The sequence below is a fragment of the Agelaius tricolor genome, unplaced genomic scaffold (genome assembly GCF_023055355.1).
Source record: "Agelaius tricolor isolate 1412-34295 unplaced genomic scaffold, bAgeTri1.0.p SCAF_3, whole genome shotgun sequence".
Classification (NCBI taxonomy): Eukaryota; Metazoa; Chordata; class Aves; order Passeriformes; family Icteridae; genus Agelaius; species Agelaius tricolor.
In genome coordinates this window covers 18,667,182-18,688,297 of record NW_027269263.1, presented here as the reverse complement: position 1 = coordinate 18,688,297, position 21,116 = coordinate 18,667,182, and the positions used below count along the sequence as shown (strand labels likewise).

General features: G+C 44.3%; 1 protein-coding gene across 21 annotated transcripts in view; it reads left to right on the top strand.

Annotated features, from left to right (window-relative positions):
* The window catches only part of RBFOX2 (RNA binding fox-1 homolog 2), a 171,221-nt gene that overhangs the window by 97,814 nt on the left and 52,291 nt on the right, over positions 1 to 21,116 (top strand). For 19 of the 21 annotated variants that reach the window (XR_011678544.1, XM_071422753.1, XM_071422771.1 and 16 more), the window contains one exon: positions 12,516 to 12,740. Coding sequence is in view for 20 of the 21 variants with exons in the window: in XM_071422753.1 (XP_071278854.1) it covers positions 12,516 to 12,740 (225 nt within the window). In the remaining variant the exon portion in view is untranslated. Of the gene's footprint in view, positions 1 to 10,968; positions 11,128 to 11,450; positions 11,558 to 12,515; positions 12,741 to 21,116 lie in introns of those variants that run through there. The other 2 variants (XM_071422756.1, XM_071422768.1) reach the window with 2 other exon arrangements.

The following is a 21,116-nucleotide window of genomic DNA, read 5'->3' as shown; positions in this document are numbered from 1 at the left end:
TGGGGAGTAAGGACAGATTGTCACATACTGTTTCTCAACCAGGTGCTGGTTGAGCTTTGGGTTTGGTGCTGTTAGGATTTTTTCTCTTTTAAGGTGCAATACTTAAAGATTTAAGACCCTGTGGGGTCTTCAAGCAAATTATTTTCTTCCCGAGTATGAGCGCCCAAGAGCCAGAAACCCCAGGAGAGATGAAAGCAAAGCATGATCTAGCTGTGTTCTGCACCTCTGTGGAAAGAGAGCACCTTGTTACTTTTTTCACAGGTGTTTTTGCTTGTTTGGAAAGTAACTGGAACTGTGCTCATGAATATTTGAGGCTGTCAGGTGCCTGTTGAGGGCTGGAGGGAAGTAGGGCCAAGGAAGGGCAGGCAGTGTGGGAGCCAGAGGGGCAGAAGAGGGAGTGGCTCCGGCCCTGTGTGGTTGTCTCATCTCTCTTATGGTAGTAGACTTCTTATTGGGATGAATGTGCTCTGAAATATTTATTGCCCTGTTTAAATATTCATTGCTGCAAAGGCAGTGCAGCCTGATGGCAGCAGTGGAGCCTCAAGGGACAGGGGCCACAGCAGTCCCTGGCATTTCTTTTCAGTAATATGATAAAAATATATTAAAAAAAAAAATCGGGCATTCCCCCACTGCAAGATTGACAGGAGCACTCAGGCATATGTCCCAGTGTTTCCTCTTCGTGCCAGAGACTTGTATTTGCTCTCAGGCCTGTATGCTGGGTGCTGCTCTTGGTTGCCAGATGCTAATGCTTTTTTTTCCAGGCCTGTATCCTGGAGTGAGGGGCTTTGTTTAGCCTGACACTGTGAGTGTGAAAGGGGATGTACAGAAGGGCAAACCAACTGGCTTGGGTTTAAGGGTTTAAGTTTTGCATAGCCTGTGTTTTTGTCTTTCTGTAGGTGTTGCAAGGAGGCAGGAGAAAAAGGACCTTTAATGCACTTGGCTGTGGAAGGTGGGGATCTGCTGAGAATTATGGAGGGGTCAATTTACTGGGAACTCACGCAATAATATATTATGGGAGCTGCAGATGCTGACAGACATGCCCTGACATGAGATGCTCTTATTTCAATTTAGCTTTTAAGGTTTATTGATTTAGCTTCAGTAAAATAGAGCAGTTTAAAAGTACCAGTGCCAGTGATAAGCAGTAGTTTAATGTGAATATTTTGCATGTTGCTACTGATAAACCAGCACATGCTTCATGTGTCCCAGGGCATTGACGTGGTGGTGGCAAGGGAGCAGCAGGTTTCCAATGGTGCTGCTGAGTGTGGGGGCTGCAGGAGCTGCTTTAGTGATACCCAGTCCAGGAAAAGGCACTTGAAAGGTGGTCAGATGTGCTGCTCACCTCGAGCTTTACCTATGAGCTGTGCAGGTGGCCTGTGCAGGGAAGAGGTCTGTACTGGTTCGTGGTTACAGTAGGAATGTGGTAAGCGTACGTTAGCTGAAAGGCCTGGGAAAAAGAGGCTTTAAAAGGATTTTGTAACAATGGGAAAATTTTTCCTCAGATACTCGACAAATTCACTGTGTATGAACCAGCTTTATGCTGGCTTATGTAGGGATGCTCTAGAAGTTAAGTACAAGTGAAGCAGGTAGTGGCAATAGCATATGATAAATGTCCATCTAGCCTCTTGTTCTGGGATGAAGTGGCTTTCAGGTGCATTTCAAAGTTGCACTTAATGTAGTGTAACTGTGGGCTGCTGTGAGAAGAACAGTTCCCCTGTCTCTGTGCCCCAGCCATATGCTCAGCCTCCTCACTGCTTTGGGCATTGTGCTTAAGCAGATCCAGAGCGAGACAGTTGAGTTTATGACCAAACAGATGACTTTTGTTTGGATTAATTTTCTGGCAGTGGCTGTGGCATGACTGGATCTCACAACAGCCGGGGAGGGGAAGAGCAGCTCCTGATTCCAAGGTCAGCTGGTAGTTTGTCATATTAGGTGGTACACTAAACTGCACCTATGCTTTTCAACAGCTTGTTCCTCTCCATGAGGTGAGGTTATTATGCTTATAAATGTGTATACTGCTTAGTTTAATCAGCTTTAATTTATGTGCATTGACTTCCACCAGTTCTTGTAGCTTTCCAGGATATTGTTGTATAGATCTGGCTTTAGGTTGTCTCTTCTGGCTGTACCTGCATTGTAGGCCGTTATGTCTCACTCAGGTACGTCTGTTTTGGGTGATGTAATGTTTTCAGCACAAAACCCAGAAAAGATTGAAAAGACTGAGTCCTTCTTACCTGCTGACTTAATGACTGTCATTTAGAAATTAGTAAACAAAATGAAATGGTGTCTTTTACCAGGGCTGAATTTATCAGACTCAGCTTTTGGCTATTGGTTTTCTTGATGACTTTTTTCATTAGATTAAATATTATTAGCATGTACTTTGTTCTTCACAATTAATATACTTTAATAAAATAATCAGTTATCACTTTTTTTTTTCATGATAAGCAAAATAAATTGGGCTTTTCAAGGTTTTCAGTGTGTGGCCATGTGGCTTTTTCCAATCTTGGGGTCATTTATGTAGCTCTTTCATATTCCCTTCTGAATTTTTAAATTCCATTTTTAAAATTTGCAAAATGAAGCATATATCTTATTTTTTGTCTGGCCAAGGCCACATACCCAAGTAGCAATGCTTCCCACACGCTCAGGTTGGTAATATATCTGAAAGCTGTAGTTACTCTCTGTACCAGGCTTCTGCACTGGTGAGTTGCATCTCTATGGCTCTCTGCTCCTTTCCAGAACCTCTGCTTTCCAGGACACACAGTGGAGGCTTCTTTGAAAATGGAAAACTACTCTTGGAACAAATGACTAGCAAGAGATAGGAGAATGCTGGAATGGAAAGTAACTGTGGGAAGAAATCTGTGTTTTTAAACCATCAAATTTCTGTTCTGAAATATGTGCCAAGTCAGTCACAGACTTCCTCCGCCCTGCACCCTGAGAGCAGCTTGATATAATGTTGTTGCTGCGTGACTGAGTCCTGGTACTCGAGACACAGATGGGTCCCCTTTGCCTCATCTCATCTCCTGTCTTCTGTACTGAATTCTGAGCGTACCATGATAGGCCAGTGGCAGTGAAAATATGACAGGGCTGAGCCGTTTAGCTGCTTGCATGAAAAAAACCCCAGAGCCTCAAGAGGAGCTCTGGTTTTGTGTTTAAATATGCTGCATACGTCTCGTTCTCCACCTTTGCTGCAGAGTCACGTCCGAACACGCGGCTCCTCGCTATGGTTTCTGCCAGCTCTGCAGTTCTTTCCAAGGCATTCAGCACTCTCCAATTGATTCCAGATGTGTTCTCCCCTTCCCGGCGCTTTCTCCCTTTTTCCTCCTCCTGCTCTGGCAGCAGAGGCAGGGCTGCTTTTTTTCTGTATGGTGCTGGAGTTAGTGCAGGCAGGCGGGAAGACTTCCCTGCTGTCCACTGAAATCTGGGGAATTGAAGGGGCCAGTGTACGTGAAGCTGCCTGACAGGGCTTGGAGGTTTGTCCTTCCTCCAGGAGCCAGGTCAGCTCAGAGCAGCCCCTCTGCACAGCTCACTACTTCCTTCAGCTCATTGCCTTCACAGCAGGGAAGAGAAGGACAGGAAAGCCTGATACCAACAGTGATCTTCAAAATCCTTCCTAGAAGAGCACTGGAAATATAGAGAGATCTGGAAGAGTCTATTGCAGATAGCTGTGTTACATAGCGAGGGCTTTGAGAAATCCTTGTCACTAAAGTAGATACAAATCTTTCTAAAGGGCTGAGTGAACTTCACGAGGATTTAAACATTGAGGAAAGCCATCTGAGTTCTTGAGGCTGCAGGAGTAACTCTCCACGCTCACTGAGATTTGGTGATGTACTTGCAGATGCAGAGCAATAGTCCATTTGCAGAGCAGAGACGTGATGAAAAATTGCTTATCTGTCCAGCTAGGTCCTTGATTGGGGTTGGAGAAGCAGATACTGGTTTTCTGAAATACATCAGCTGGTGAGTTACTCTCTCCTTTGAAACAAAGCTGTTTGAACTGAGCAATCTGATTGCAGAATTAGCTGAGGAGACGGTAACTGTGACACTACCTTGCCAACCTGGTCAAGAGATACTGTGGGACCAGGTGGTATTTTCTTCCCTGTTATATTTTCATGCGCTGTAGCCCTTCTTTTTCTAAGGAGCACCGGTAACCATTGGTTAGCTGTCTCTGGAGTAATGCAGAAAAAAGAAAACCCAGCACATGCAGGCCCTCTGTGCCATCAAAAGTATCATATAGTGCCCAGATATCCTGCTGCAACCATGGACCTCTCCTGAAAAGCAGTTACCCATTCCTTCCCCATGACTGGCCTCTGGTTTCTGCTGCTTCCCTGAGAGAGGATCCACAGTCATGCAATGGAGAGTGTGATTGGTTTGCTAATCTGCTGAATAGCTGATGGCAGCTAGCTTGGATTAAACATACGTGACACATCTGCAGCACACTGTTCCTTAGCTGTGACTCATTTCAATTCTGGTCCCAGAGAAAGAACTTAGCTGGTTTTGCCTGACAGAAGAGTATCTCTCTTGTATGGGACATGCTTGTACCACCCTGGGTGCCTGCTGGATTATGAAGGACTTGATTAGTGGTATTTTGAGACATTATTTTCATGCTGATTTGTTGAAAGCTAGTCATCTTATGGAAATCTTTTTTTTCCTTAAGAATGTTTGACTATGCATGTTGAGTGGAAAATAGTCACTTGGAAAGTTGCAGAGATGGGAAGAACAACCAGGGTAGGTGCTAAAAGACCAATCTGGACCAAAAAATTGAGCCTGAGCTTTTCTCTTAAATTGCTTGCTTTGTTGCTGAGGATGTATCCATCCTGGTGACTTTTTCCTTTGTTCTCCATCCTTATCCCCTTCTCCCCAGTAATTCTCAGAGGTAGTTTAATTCCTAATGCAGAATGCAAACAGATGTTGGGACCCTGATGTCTCTTGAAGCACAATTCTCTCTAATCAACCCCAGAGAGCATGACTGGATTGAAAGCATTTGGTGGGATGCCTTTGTGCCAGTAACATTTAACTTTTTTTTTTTTTTTTTTTTTTTTTTTTTTTTTTTTTTTTTTTTTTTTTTTTTTTGAGTGGGGAATAATGTAGATTTCAGGAGCAGAAATGAGGGCTTTTTAAAATCTGAAAGATACATTTCAGGCTGGTAAGTAGATGTGGCCCTGGGCCTTATTAATGTTGGGTAACTAAAGCTTTGGTTGTATCCAACAGGAAGCCTCTTTGCAGGTTGCCCAAGGGCATCTTACCAAGTGTGCATGAGAGCCTGTGTTTGTGCATAGGGGTAGAGCAAAAGTTGGCCATTACTGGAAGTGATGATAGCATAGGGATGAGTGAGTGCTTCCTGTGTATAACAGTAAGATAAGACTATAATTTTCTTTTATCCTTTCCTGCAAAAGGGGGGCTCGAACTTCTTTTCCATAAACATGTTCTTAAACACATTAAAAAAAAAAAAAAAGGCCAAGGCCAGCTGCTTTATTTTACAGAACACTTTTTGGTGGCCTGGAATGACAGAGTGTGTATTGGAAGATAACTTGTTCTTCCCTTGCTTTACATATCTAGGAAGGGCAAGATTAGATAATCTAGTGCAAGCTTGCACCAGGAAGTTGAAGGAGACATGCCTTTAAATGGTTAGCTAGGTGCAAGTGTGAGTGCAGGCATCTCTTGTTAGATTTTTTTTTTTTTGGACTGGTGCAAGATTAGCTTATTGAGGCTTAACCCAGTGGAAAAGGCGTTTCCTGAGTGATCACATGTGATTTAAATTTTAAAAAGTGTACCCATGAACTTAACTTCCCTTTATTTTAACAAAACTGCCATAAAATTCCAGCAGATGTTTCCAGAACTACCTAGGTTTAGAGTTTGTCTTTGGGAGGATTCAGGAGGAATTGCTCTCATGCCCATGACAGTAGAGTCAAAATCCAGCATCCTTTTCTATTACTACAGTGTGTCATAGATCAAATGAAGATTAAGCTCCAGATGTGCAGATGAAATACAAAACCCCTTATTACTGTGATCCTCTTCAAGGTGCTTTTATGATCAACCCACACCAAGAAAGAGTGTTGATTTTATCAGTTTGTGTCCCAGACACACAGGCATGTCAGTCTTGCTCTCTGGAGTTACAGAAATGCCTTTGTAATGTGGAGAGTGGGTGTCGGGTTAGGGTCACATACCCCTCTGAATCCAGGAACGGGTTTGTACAAAGATGAAGGATATGAGACGGTTATATGCTTTGTATATATCCTTTTCACCCCCAGATTTCTTTTCTGTAGGCATTTTACCCTCTCTTCCCATTCAAAGCTAATCTGTAATGAAATGGCCACAATGGAGGAAGTGTTATTGCTGCATTTTGGAATAGAGAGCTTGTATCATGTTTGTGGGCACCTGAAGGGTTGGTGTGGCCAAATCACTGTTTTGGGGTGTCTCAGGTGTTGGAAATCCATCACTTCAGTATTCTGTACATCACTTTGTCTCGTGTTTGAGTATCTTCATGGCCCTAAAGAGTAAAAGCAGAGTTTTAAAAACCCAGGCGTAGGTTCTGTGTGCTATGAGAGCCACCAGTGTAGGGTGGAATCTGTCTTTGGTGTAATGAATGCCCCAGCCTGTGGTTTTTGGGCAAGGGATAATGCTGGAGCAACCAGGGAGTTCCTGGTGCATGTGGGGAGCATCGCTTCTGCTGCATTGTATCCGTTCCCATTAGCTTGTTGATACATTTGTTATCAGCGGGCAAAGTGTGGGATTGCCTGAGAAGAGGGTTAATGCAGGCTGGAGACTGCAGCTCCCTGGCAGCCTGAGCTCATCCAAGTGCTGGTGCCCATGGCCCTTCCCTCCCCAGCTTCTCCACCCCCTGTCCTTTCTGGCTCTGGTTCTCCTCCAGCTCCTTGCCAGGCTATTTCAGCGCTCTTAACTGGGAACAAAACTAACCTGGCAATAAAAAGTGAGTGATTTTTTTCCTGGGATATGTGCTGAAAGGGCTCAGTGGTGGGCAGGCTGGCAGGGGAGAGAGGGCAGGAGTGCACAGCTGGAGGGGGGATGGTGGCAGCTCCAGCCAGAACCCCTCTGAAGCTGCAGCTGAGAACTGGGAAGGGAGACTGTGTTGGAAGGGGTTGGAAAAGAGACCCTGCTACAGCAGCTTTTTTGTTGATCTGTGAGAAGGGGAGGGGGGTGGAACACAGGCCATTATTAATTAATTAATTATTCTCATGCTCCTAAGCAGCAGCCTTGTACGGTAAGCCCTTTCTCTCTTGTCTTTGTACAGCCAGGGAGCAGTGCTTTGCATGTGTGATGTTTGCATCCCTGACAGGAAGCTATGACCTGGCTTCTAGGAGGGACAGCACGGTCCCTGCATTCCCTTCACTCAGAAGGATCCCTTTCTTACAGAGAGCTGAGGGTGGGCAGCAGCTCCAGGTTCCTGACAGGTTCTTCAGATCCCAGCTCCAAACATTTTTGCTGTTTACAGAAGGGATTAGGTTAGTGCAGAGAGCAAACAGTTGTAGCCTGGAACTCTGGTCTTCACAAACAGGTTAATTGCCTCTGTTAGCTGCAAGTCAGTTGCTTCGAGGATTCATAAAATTAGTTCAGTGAAGACATATGTATTAGAAACCCCATTCCACTAATAGGCTTATACCCACATCCCAGTGATTTGGGGGTTAGCAGAGTTCAAAGGCATTTTTAAGAGATTGATGTTTATATGCTGTACCATTTCCCTGCATCTTTCTCTGATTCTGATGACTCACAGTAGGGTTATGGATAACACAGACCAGTTACCTTATGGCAGTTTGCCACATCTATACAGAAATTTTACTAGCTTAGCTTTACCAGGAGTATAATTTTTATTTGTCTGGTTAGGGTTTTCTATCTATGCATATTATGGCATAGGAATACCAAAGAGATCTGGAGCTGCATTGCTATAAGACTCCTTTCATATCCCTCTACTTACACCCATTTCTCTGATGAGGAAAACAAAACCACTCCTTCACAGAGCAGACTGATCTTTGACAGTTTTATGGAAGCAGGAGGCCTTTGTGTGCATTTCTGGTGTTTGCTCTTTGCGCTCCAGTGCCGTGATCTTGGATCACCACCTGCTGTCTGCTGAAAGAATTCATCCTGTGTCACATTTGCTGAACCACATTGCTCCTTGTTGAGTTGTTGTCCCCAGCTCCCACCCTTCCACAAGGTATCGCCACGTGCAGTTACTCATCGGTTACTCATCGTTCCTCCGCTTAGCTTGGAGCTGCAAAGTTCATTAATTAACTTAAAGCTGCATAAGCTCTTAGAAATGTGTCCCTGTTAGGGGTTTTTCACTGCTTTAGCTAATTTGTTTTTAAACAAAATGTGGGATCAGTTTGTACTGATCTGTGTAGGCAAACTCCTGACTTAAGGAAGAAAGTTGGCACCTGCGAGGACATGACTGGACCTTTGTAGGCCTGAGAATAGGGGCCTGAAAGCAGAGCCCACATGGGTAACCATATCCTTCTTGTGCCCTGAGGGCTTGCTCACAAATCAGATACCAACATTTTGCAAGGGGGCAGCTGCTTTGAATTCCTACCTGATGTGAATGAATGATTTCTGTGGGAACAGAGCATCAGAAGGAATAGAAAACACAGGAATTATCACTTTACTTTGAACTATAGGTCAACATATATCTTACTGAAGTGTGGTTTGGTGGTTTTTTTGGTGGGTTTTTTTTTGGTTTTTTAAGGAGTGTGGGTTAATTGCACTGTTTCACTTGCACTGGACAGCCCCTTTCCCACTTTGAGCATGGGATGGCAGTTATCATGGTTGGTGCATGGCAGCACAAACTGGCAGAGCTAATCAGTTCATCTGGAACTGCCAAAATTATTCCTGCAACCAAATGTCCCTCACACTCACCTCCTGGAGACTGCCAGCCTGGTGCATTGCGGCCAAGAGAGGTGTCTGTCTGCTCTTGAACGTGGATTAAAACTTACTTCATACCATCACAGGAGTTTAAGATGGTAGTAGTTTTTGTGGGGAGCTGCACCCAGATTTTCCTAGTCCTGTGGTGGCATCCTTGTGTAAGTTTGGGGCTGGTGACTGCTCTTGGACATGATTATCTGGGTTTCTTGTTGCATTTGAGTAAATTTTTAAGACCTCTTCATAAGCTTAAACAGGCAGGGTTGGCAGTGCAGTGAGGTATGTCAAGATTGGATAGGCAAGATACTTTCCTTTACCTGGAAATGTGAGGATTTCTCCATTTTCTCTCTACCTCCTGTGAAGTGTGACAAGCAGCACCCCTAAATGCAGAATTTTACATGGTGGTTTAGAAGTAGGGAAAGGCGTTCATGTTCTGTATTTGAAGATAAATGGGATCTGTGTGTGTGTGTTCTGTGTTACTCTTGAAAATATGAAGTATTGTGTAAATGTTGAAATTTGGTTGAATAACAGAAGAGGTAGAATCTCCTCTGGGTTTGGAGGATATCAGTATGCTGTGAAACCTGCAGAGATCTCATCAGGAGTCCTTTTCTGTTGACGCTAGTGGAAACAGGGGAAAAAAGTAATTCTAAAGCATCAAAGGAAATTAAAATTACAAAAAAAAATCAGACGGGAAATATGTCCATAATCATATCAAGAGAAAAATAATTTGAGATACAGATACTCCATGGCATGATGAAACCTGGACAAATATAATAATGATAGATCTCCAGATAACCTGAGACATTAAATGAAGGATGCATTTGTAATAAAAAATATGATTTTTGCATGTTAGTGTGATTTGAGGAGTGGAGGAGTGACAGTGGTATTAAAAACATTTTATTCTTCCCCAGAAATCCTTCTTTGAAAAGTCTTAGGAAGGTCAGAGAGAAGTAATAAATAAAGTTACCAGGATATTTTGGCTTGAGAGGTGTGATTAAACTCAAACTAAATATGTATTATCAAAATGCCACAAGCAACAGAGGAGAGAGAAAGTATTTTTCATCCTTCAAACATTTATAGATAGATAATTGAAGAAAGGAGAGAAAATACTTAAAAGGTTGAAATGCATTTAAACTGAAAGGAACAGTATTAACTGAGGGGGAAAAACATTGAAAATAAGAATATATAAGGTTCCTGGACTGGCATTTTAAACAGTCTAAGACTGAGGTTGTACAGAATGCTGGACTATGTCCTTTGGGGAGCAGCCCTGCACTGTTGACACAATGGCAGAATAGGTTTTGTTTGGGGCTAATCAGCATTCTCTTCCTCTGACCTGGGATGCCGCTGGCTTGGAAATCTAGCTTGTTCTAAGAAGACTGGTAATGGTTTCTGCTCCTCTATTTTTCCTGTGGAAAAATCTTTAATTGAAAAGAAAAAGTCAGTTTCCTATTTAGCTCCTATTGGAAATGCCAGAAAGGGGGGCAGACAAGGTGGGGTGTAGGGAAGAATGCAGGCCATCAAATCCAATGAAATATTGTAAACAGAAGAGCTTGGAAAGGAGACAGTACGTGGACAGAATGGAGCTGTCATGTCAGGGGATAAATGGTCTGAGCAGGTGAGCAGTAGGATTCCTGATACCTGGTTTGCAGTGGGATGGCCGTCGTTCTGTCTGTCCTGCCTCCTGCTTTGGAACTCGCTCTGCAGGTCTTGATGATGGGTTAGTTCGAGTCAGAAGTGGCTTGCTTTGAAGCTGAGAATAGCAAAGGAATGAGCATAACTGGAGGGCTGGTGGAGCCCCCCTCCTTTTTTGAGGGGGAAACAAAAATCCTGTCCTGCTTTCAGAAAATGTGCTTGGTGCGTGAAAAACCTCCGCAGAGCTGCGAGCACGCAACGCAGGGCTGCAAGTGCTTGCGGGAGTGCGTGCAAGGAGCTGAGCACTGGCCACGGCTGGCATGCTCCCCTGAATTCTTCATTCTCAGATAAGGCTGCGGAGTTTGTGTTCCTGCAGGCAGCAAGGCTGGACTTGAAACCGTTCCTTCTTCAGCACGGGCCAAGGCTGCAGCTCGGCTCTGCTAAGTGGTATTGAATGCCCTTCCCTCTCCTTCTCCCCAGCTGCAGGAGCGCGTGGCCACGTGGCCCCCAGGGGAGGCAGACCAGATAGACTAATGTCAGAGCAAATTTGGGATTCAGCCAGTGTCTGAATGACCCGGTGCTGGCTGGAGGTGCACTGCGTTTATCATTGTTTCCTCCGCCCGGAAGGGAAAGCTGCAGGTAGGCTGATAAAGGGACTGAAAGGTTTGTCCGGCTTCTTTGGAGGTCCGTCAGCCCCTGCATGCTCTCTGCTGAAAGGCTGCTTGGTAATTCCCACTCTGCCTTTCCTATTCACGGGATAAGGTCTGTTTCGCTTTTACTCCATTGATTTAAGCATGCTGGTGTCAGAATAGCCTCGAGCACCTCCAGGCTTTGTGGGGGAGGACCCAGGGCTGGAACAGCAGCCAAAATTTAAAATCAGTATTAGTCTGTTGACATGCACATAAATCAAACAGCCCTCCTATCATAAATCTTTTCTGTGGATTTTTTTTCTGCTGCGGCAGTGAAAGCAGTAGGGGAGCGGTGCAGCAGCCTGGGCTTCCCAGGGTTGGGCTTCAGTGTCAAGGCTGTTCTCCTTCACCCCAGGTGGCTGAATGCAGCTCCCCCCTTGGTGAGATCCCTGCAGAGGCTGTAGGGCTGCATGCTTTTTTGTTTCCTTCTCGTGGTTTTTTGACATGGTGGGGTAGCATTTTTATTGTCTTCTGGGGGTATCTTTTGCATGGTCAGTTCTTTGTTTCTGAGTCATCTGATTGGTGTTAGCTACATCTAAGACTGTGCTAAAAGCTTCTAAGAAGTCCACTATGCAAGAGGTCTCTGTGGGATACCCTAAGCTGAGGCAGGAGTGGGTAATTAGTGCCTTGAGTGATTGTAGAGATGCTCAGGATTGGGAAAGAGTGACTGTGGGCTGGCTTGCGAACTTAGCTTGTTTCCCTACGGCTCTTTGGTGTCTCCTGCATGGCCAGCAAGAAGCAAATGGGATATTCCAGCAACAGATACCTGTGCTGTGTATGCAGTGCTGTCAGGGCAAAGGAGGGGGCTTCTGCAGATGGATTTTAAAAACTGTACTTTTTATCACTGTAACATAACAGAGAGGTGTGCTTTGAACCACATGATGTGTTTGCTTATGGGGTTGCTTGTGAACAATGAGGGGTCAGGCTTGAGGAGATGGACCCAGTTATGGTACTTCTAGGGGTTTTGAGAAACCCTGTTCTTCTCTGTTTCTTCTCTGTTCCAATGTGTGAGTGCCTCTTCCCTCTTCTGAAATAATACCTTACTGTGTGTAAAGCTTTGTGTGAGATCACAGGGGTATGCAATCTGCAAGCCCTGTAATTTGTTCGCTATATGCCACCCAGTAGCAAGAAAATTGCCCTGAAAAGATTAAGAAAACAGTGTCATGGCTCAGAGGAGCAAGGCATGTGCTTTTTGATAGGAGAGATAATAGAAGACTGTGGAATACTATGGTGACGGTGGGTGGGATATTCACATGAACGTGTGTGTCGTCTCTCAGGCTGATGTTTTGATCTATCTTCTGTAGTATAAAGCTGTTTTCTCCTTTTTCCTTTCTTAAGGGTAACCAGGAGCCATCAGCAACTCCTGATGCAATGGTGCAGCCATTCACCACAATCCCATTTCCACCACCCCCACAGAATGGGATTCCCACAGAGTATGGGGTGCCACACACTCAGGACTATGCAGGCCAGACCAGCGAGCACAATCTGACACTCTACGGAAGCACGCAGCCGCATGGGGAGCAGAGCACGAACACGGCCAGCACGCAGAACGGATCTCTTGCAGTAAGTGCACAGGGTGCCCAGCCAGAACGGCACAATGCTTTGGGGAAAGGCAGCCACTGATTAGATTGCTGTTTCTCAAGTGTGCAGCAAACCAGCAGTAGACTTGAAAGGAGAGAATTATAAACAAAATGTGGCTTCTGACTTTCCATTACTGGGTTTCCCCTTTTGCATGTTCCCCTTGTAAATTGGTGCCTGCAGAGAACAGTAGTACTTGAAATCATGATCATGGTGATTTTAGCATGGTGGTGTTGTCCAAAGACAGCCTCTGACAAAAGTGTTAATTACTTTGTGTTAATTGGCGAATGGTTCAAATAGATGTGATGGAGGCAAATTCTGGAGAGTTGACAGTACAAAGAATTAGGGTGAGCACATGCATCTTAGGTGTAATCCCAATGTGGTTTTGTTTTCAGGAAGCTAACAGAGTAGAAAATTACTTTTCTTTGACTTTCTGAAGACAGCAGGGAACTTCAGGGAGCAAGAATGGGAGATGAGCTCTCAGTTACTGGTCATCCATTTGCCAAACCAAGATTTCCATCATCTTACATATTTTCTTTCTTCTTTCCATGGCCTGGAACTGGCACTGGGCAACATGCTGGCAGATTATCCCAGGAAAAGCTTTATCCACCCCTTAAGCCACTTGTTAAGACTTAACTTCCTAATAAAGAGCCTTATGGTGAGAGCCTTCGGCGCTCAGGGGTGGATTTAATCTGTTAATGCTTTCAGTTTTACTTGTAGTTGGTGTTTGGGTTGTAGAGATTATTTTTTTCCCTGGTAAGTACTGAATGAATTCAGTGCCAACAGTTGGAGGAACTGATAGTGCCAGCTCAAGTGTTCATGGTTCCTGATGTGTGCTTCTGCTCCTTCTGCAGTGGGCAGTGGCTGCATGGTTGGCGCCATTGGTCATGACTTCGATAAGATACCTTGGATTTCTTCCTGGGAATGCCACAACTTCGGCATCTTGAAAAAGTACACACTCTGTAAGGCACGTTAGTGCGCAAAAGGAACTTAGGGCGCCTTGCTTGGCAAAAAAAGTAGATAAGGAAAGACCACACAGGAAACAAAACCAAGCGCTGATGCAGTGTGCAGAAATGCAAGTCATCATTTTAGCTCCACATTGTCTGATACCATTCCAACACATAAGATTTTGGTTGCCCATCTCCAGCAAAAACTACCTCAGGCCCTGCCAGTTGGATGAGAAAGCTGGAAACAGGGAATAAAAAACAGGGCAGTGGCTTTCCCCCTGTGTTTTTGCTGTTCCCATCCTTGTCTAGAGCTTAAGAGCATTTCTTTTTAATGGAAATGATGTTAGCCTTGACCTTGGATGTAAGCTCTTGCCAGCCTTCCTGCTCCTCTTCCATATTAGGAGCCATTCTATGGCTCTGCAGGGCTGAGCTCTGTGTTTCATCAACTAATGCTGGCTCCAAGGAGCCCACAGCCTGTGGCTAGCCTGCGAGGAGGGACTGGGAGCCCAGCTGTGTGGGAGGGAGTGTTGCTGGGAGACTGCTGGCAGGCAGTGGTGTTGCCAGGAGTCTGTGGAAGGAGCCTGACTGGCAGGGGGTAATCCAAGAAACAGGCTGAATAGCACATAGCACTTGTACTGGCTGTTGGAAACAGGTGTGCACGTCTGGAGTGACCGTTTGATGTGGTTAAAGATGTGCAAGCTGAGCATGCGGAGTCAGGCTTGTGGCCATAGCTGGCTGGGAAAGGCTAAGGGCGCACACAAGGGCGTTGCTGTGGCTGCTATGCCTGGGACTGATCAAACCCAGAGGATCCCATATGGTGGCACATGAAGAAACCTGTGGGAGCAGGGGTAAATTGCCTCAACCAGGGGCTTTTCTCACACCAGACTTTCATGTCCACTTGGATCTTCCAAGTCTCTTTATCTTTCTGTCTAGGAGTCCTCTATGAAGTTATTTTGATTTTGTGGGCTGCCTTAGGATGTAATTCCTTTTAACTTTTCTTCTCAGTATGCTGATTAAGGATGTAGGACCTAGGGGAAGCTAGAAGGCTCCGTAGTTACTCAAGTTAAAGAATGCTGTTAAAATACAGCAGAACAGGTTGGTTATTTAATCTTAAACATCTACAGCTAATGTTAAGCATTTTGTCCATCATGTGTGTTGGCTGTTACTTGTTTGTGTATGGACTAGACTGTTATGCTTTAAGGCATCTTCTCCTTTAGCCATTTTACCATCTTGCTCAAACAGCAGTGCTAACTTTAATAAAGCAAAAAGCCATCATGGGTGAGGTAGGAGCCTTCCCTCCCATCATTGTGACTGACAAGCACAGCTGCTGTCACGTGTGTGAAGGCAGTACCCCACACTCAACAGCCAGTGGATTTTTTAGCTGCTGACTTGAAGCCTGTGCTCCCATGGGATGATTCAGAAATTCCTTCAGCCGGACAGATAAGTTCCCTGCTTGCTTTTAAGAACAAGGCCTGTGATTGGTTGTGTTGGCAGGACAGAGGGAGATAGCAAAAGGTGTGGTCAGATAGGGACCTTTCCTGCTTTTCGGGCTGATAGCCTTTAGGATAACTGCAAAAGTAAAAAGAATGTGGGCGTAGCTTAAAGGTCGCTAATAGAAAGAGGGCTTGATCTCCTTGGCTGGATGTTACACAGCAATGTAATGTGGTCTGTAACAGGATCCTTAAGACACAGGGTGGGGGCACCTTTTCGTATAAACTTGGCTAGCTAGCTAGAATGATTTGAGATTAGTGGTAGTGTCTGAGTGAAAAGACAGTGGTCTGGGAGCCTGAGGTCTAAGATCAGCAGTGAACTTACGTAAAATAAACTTTGAGAGTTGAAGTCCATGCCTTTCTACACAGACTTAAACCCTGAACAAAGAGGGTATGACTGGTTGGTGTCATGAGCTGAGGATGAGCTTGGTTACAGAGGTTTGAATGTAGTGGAAAGCATTCGGAGTCTCAGGATTGAGGCATAGAAAAGAAATTGGCACAGTAGTTGGTGTAATACAAACAGCTTTGTATTTTGGAATCTCTATTTTAGGACCAAGTCTCATCTGTGGGGCTTTGTTTCTTGCCTGGCATGTGGCAGGAAGACCTCTCGGTCTTCATGTCCAAGCATCTGTCCTTTCTCTTGATACTGTCCCAAAGCACAGCTGAAAGACCTGGATTAAAAACAGGCTGAGGTACAGGACCTTATTTGGCCTACTTGGTCTGCCTGTTGCAGCCCTTCTCTTAAACAGTTGATACTCAGCATTTCACTTATCGTGCTGGGCTGCCTGGTTTCTTCCCCCTTCCCCCTTCTTGGTTTACCTTAGTGCTCTTATCCCTAATGGAAATACCCAGCACAGTTAGCTGCAAGGGGAGATGCTAATTAGGCTGCAGTACCTCTGGCAGCTGAGCTGATCTAAGAGATTCACTGCTGTCAGAAAGGAGAGATCTGGCTCCAAGCACAAACTCCCACTCCTATTTACTGTCTCTGGCATTCCTTACGTGAGCCACTTTAATTCACTGACCTGGCAGAAAGCTGTCCAATTCTTTTGCCGGATTAATGAATTAGAGCAGCTCTTGGAGGGATCCAGCAAATGCTGTTGTTGCAAGGTAAGTGTGTGGAGAGCATGGCCAGAAGCCGAGAGCAATTGTCAGCTCTCTGCATCTCCTGGTACTCTACCCGCAGAGGGAAGATTAATCATCTGCTGAACTAAAAAAGCTTGCTTGATAGTAAATGCAATGCACTTACTACTGCAAGCTGATTATTCAACTTGTTTCTCTTGTTAGTGTCAGAGGGAAGAATTTGTATGTCTGTATAAATTATGGAATGCAGCTGGAGGTATAGAAGTAGAGGAATAAGTTTATGTAAATTACTTCACATGAAAATGGCAGGTGCTGTCGCCTTGGTGTTACGTTGTCATGAGCCAGTATAAAGTATTATTTAATTACAGAGCACCGTGTCTCTGCTTCTTGATGTGTTCTACTGAAATGTACTTAAATCATCTGCTATGGCATAAAGGGGTATTGACTTTCATATTCTCAAAGAAGACACCTTCATGGTGGGGGCCCATATGTGTCATGTTCAGAAGCAAGATGGGGAAGGTGCTTGGTCATCTGGCTGTGCCTTGTACATCTAGCAAGGGCTTAGAAAGAAGAGAGCCAACACACTGAGGATTCCTCAACTGACTTTTGCAACACATGGACAATGTTATAATGATGACTTCCCCTTGGGTATTTCTTGCCTAGACTGAATTTGCAGAGTTTTCCTCTGTAATTACTTTTCATCCCTTTAATAATTAAAACAATTGCTCATGTGATGTATTTCAGGTGAAGAATATGTTTAATAAATATCATTAGTTATTTTCTGATACTGCTAAGCAGGTAGACATGAGGAAGAACTAGCTTCAAATAAGTAGTTTGCTGGTGATTGTTTGGCCAACTCAGCTTAGAAATTGCTTCTTGAGGTTGCAAACCCTGACATTTAACATCAAGAGTTTGCTTTGAATATGAGGCAGATTGTCAGCACATGCAGACTTGTGTCTAGTGAGGCAGATTTAAAAATGAGAAATAGGAAATAAATCAACAAATATCATTACGTTAGAGTATATAGCTGTGGTAATTCTGCTTATCTCTCAAAGGTTTTAGCAGATCTAGCGGAAGTACAGGGAAGGATAAAAGTGATGATGAAAGGGATGTAGCAGGTTTTTTATGCGAAGAAATGAAATCTTCACTTACAGAAAGAGCTGTCAGGACTAAAGGTATATGACAAGTACATAGAAGATTGTATGGTAAGGCAACTAAAATATGGAGCTTTCCCATTTTCACTTACTAGGATACAAGTGGGAAATAACTGGCTGCCATGTATGGAAAAAAGAGCAGGGTTTACTACTTATTTTTTCCATATAATGAAGAAATTAGCATTGCAGCTCTTGTCCATGGGATGCTTTGCAATTTGAGACATCAGCTGGCTTAGTTTGCTGGAGGAAAGTCAGCGAGCATTTGCCCTGTTCTTGTTCCTTCCACAGATGCCAAACATTTGGCTGCTGTTAGAAACAAGATAATGGGCTGGATGGATCTTAAGTCTGTCACTGTGTGGCAGTTCTTCTGCCACTGTTGATGGAGTGGTGACCACTAGCTTGGGAAATTTTGCTCTCTCTTTCACCTTGTCACGGCATCCTTGTTTGCGAGGAATGGGCTGGAACTGCTCACAGAAGGTTTGACAATCTGACCAGCAGAGCAGGCCTTTCAGGGGGCTCCATTTCACCACTTCATTGAGAGGGAAAAGGAAAAGAAAAAAGCACTAAAGAATTTCTGGTTAGAAATAGCCATCTTTGAGTTGAAAATGTTACTGGACACAGCAGAGGTACTGTGCAGCACAGCAAAGCTCCCTATGTGCTTTCCTATGTTAGGTTTGTGTTCTGTGAGGTATGTCTTTAATGAGGAAAGCGAATAAAATTACTTAAGCTTCATAATGTCTGAAAATAGGTAACTAACAAAAATATATATATCAGAATATAAATAAAAAATATATATCAGAAAAAATATACCGTAAATTCACCTGACTGTGTGGAAAATAGTAAAAAGCCTTATAGAAGTTAATTGGTATGTTCTTAGAATTTTTGGTTCTGTTTTTTTAGCATACAGAATATTTTGGATGGTAGTTAATAGTGCCAGTAAGTAGTGCCCAATTTTTTTTAATATAGCACTGCTGGCATCTCTGAAAACCAAGTACATGGATATAAATGTAAAATTATATTTACTGCTGTTTTAAAGTGATAATTAGCCTTAAGGTCTTCTGTCTGCTGAACAAGTGTTTAAGCAGCTAAAGTTCCCATGGCATTTGCTATTGGATGTGTGGGACCTCAAGCCTGTGTTAGCAGAGGATGGTGGGGAAGGAGATGGATTCTGTGTCTAGAGCCTAATTCTTCTCTTGTTTTTCCATGAAACCTCCTCAGTGGGTATCTGTTCATTTGTGAGTGACTGGTTGTTTTGACACAGGTTCTTCACTAGAAGTTGTAGAGATTTTTCCACATTATCTGCACTCTGCTTCATTGTGGGAAGATTCCCTTCTCCCAGTTGTAGCTTTTGGTCCTTGTCTCCACAGTTCTTCAAGCTCTTGATCCAAACAAGGTTGGGTGTTTGGTTTTGGCTTTTTTTGGATCCAAGAGTGATTGAGGAGCAGTGGAGTTAGCACAGTCTGTCTCCTAGATTTTGTAAGCCACCCAAATCCCCTTTTAAATATAGTTATTAGTTACAGTTTGTATTTTGTAAATATTTTCTTTGCAATGATTTATGGCTCTTAACCTCCTCAGTATGATTCACAACGCTTTGGACTGCCTGCTTCCTGGGAGAGAGAATGGGGGGTTGGTTTTTGTTTGTCTGGAACTTGGATCTGAAGTGGTTCCCGTTCTAGAAGCAAGTGGGAGATGGAAACAGAATGTGCTGGGTATTAATAATCTCTGTGTTGGTGTGTTGCACCAGTGCTTGTCTGCCTCGCCGGGGAGGCATCCCTCTGTCTAGCCACACAGATGAGATCTACTTGGAGCTCAGGTGGTGCTGGAGCCTCTGCCTCCCTGCTGCTGAGGGGAAATCCTCAGCAATTGCTTGTTCACCTGCATTAGGATAGAGACCAGTTGAGAGGTGGGAAGGTAGTTGTAGAGCTGCCCCCAAACCTTTTGGAACACTCTCATGTTTCCAGGTGTCCTCCTCCCCTTTTACATGTCTATGTGCACAAGTATAATCTGTGCTTTTCTTTGCAGCTGCCCCTTCTTGCTTAGGGTTTCCTTACTGCTGGCAGGTGTAAGAGAGAAGCTGACCTAGGGACACAGGCCGCAAGGAGTTAAACGTGAAGCACATGCTTTGCTGTCCCGAGCTCTGATGTGCTTCTCAGTGACCTTGAGCAGAGCTCAAAGCGTTCCTGTTCAGGCATGAATGGCATTATCACCTGCATCAGTGCATGCTACACAGGCTGTGCTGAGGAGGTGCAGTGAATCCAGTACTGTTCCTAAGTGTGAGACCTTTGCTGCAGCATGTTTGTGTTGCCTGATGAGAGACATTGGGACCTAGGGAATGTGTGTTAGTGCCCTTCTGAGCTGGCTCTCTAGAGAAGGGAGAGGTCTCTTTCTTCACTGGGAAGTGCTGACATGAGGCCAGAAGGAGCTTGAATGCCCTGTGGGGAAGGAGTCAAGGTGGGGAGTGAGCACTTGGTGAAATGAGGGCTTTCATCATCTGGTTTGGTCAGGGTAGCACAGCTGCCAGGCTCTGTTGTGTGGTGCCTGAGAACAGGCTCCAGGCCCTTCCTTTCATCTCCTTCCTAATGAGTTAAGCCAAGGAATAACTGTAAAAGGAAAAAAAAAAAAGATCTGAAGAGACTGTTTTTTTCATTTACGTTGTAGTTGAATGTGTGGCAGTGGACAAATGTACTGAGCTAATGTTACAGTGGTGGAAAGTTCAAATCTTACCTTAGGGCCATGGATGATAGAGATGAAGGAGCTACAGCATAGAGAAGATGATATTTAATTTTATACTACTACTGAAAAATTAGGCTATGTGAAAGCATGAAAAGCATTTGGAGTCTCTCAGTGGAGTTAAAAATGTAAGAGTGGACCAAGATCCCTTTTTCCTTCTATCATTTCTTCTCTTGGAAGCATTTGTCTCACTGTGCACGTCTCACGTGCTGCAGAAAGACTCCTGTGTGGCAGCAGCTCTCTGCCATATGCAGGAACAGCTGTGAGTGCTTTTGAGCAGGCCACTGTACATGATACATTGCACCCTTGGTAAGAAAGGAGTTCTGCCCTCTGCCTGGGAGCAAATGGATGGGAGAGGAGTGCATACAACATTCTGGCTTCCTCCCCTCTGGAAACGCCAGATCCACTCCTGTGCAACCTATATTTTAATGTAGCTGTCCCTTTTAGCAGGAGTATTGGTGATTTTTGGGAGTTACTTTGGAGTACTTACTTGCAGGTGTTGTATGCAGTGGTGATAGATAAGCTACTCCTGTGTTTTGTCCTTCTTGGACAAATTTGCCCTGAGGAGCAGAGGACTCTGATGGAAGCATAAAAATAAAACCACTAAGTAGCTTGGTGTGATTTAATTGCAAGCCAGCTGCATTGATTCCTCCCCTAGGGTGTACTCTCTATGAGTTTGGAGAGCCTTTTTGTCATAGAGGTGAGGGAAGGAGAAGAGGTTGAACATGCGGGGGGACAGCTTTTGGATAAGATCAAAAGGAAGTTTCTGAAATTTTTCTCCAAAATTTGATGTTTGGGGGATGATTGAGTCTTAGACAAATAAAAAGGCCTCATTCTACAAGGCTTCTCCTGAGACTTGCACAGCTATGGGAAGTAGACATATTTGTCAGGGCAGTATTGTCATTCTTCCTATCAGAGATAATTTATGTTAACCAGATCAAACATGTTTTGTGCTGCATG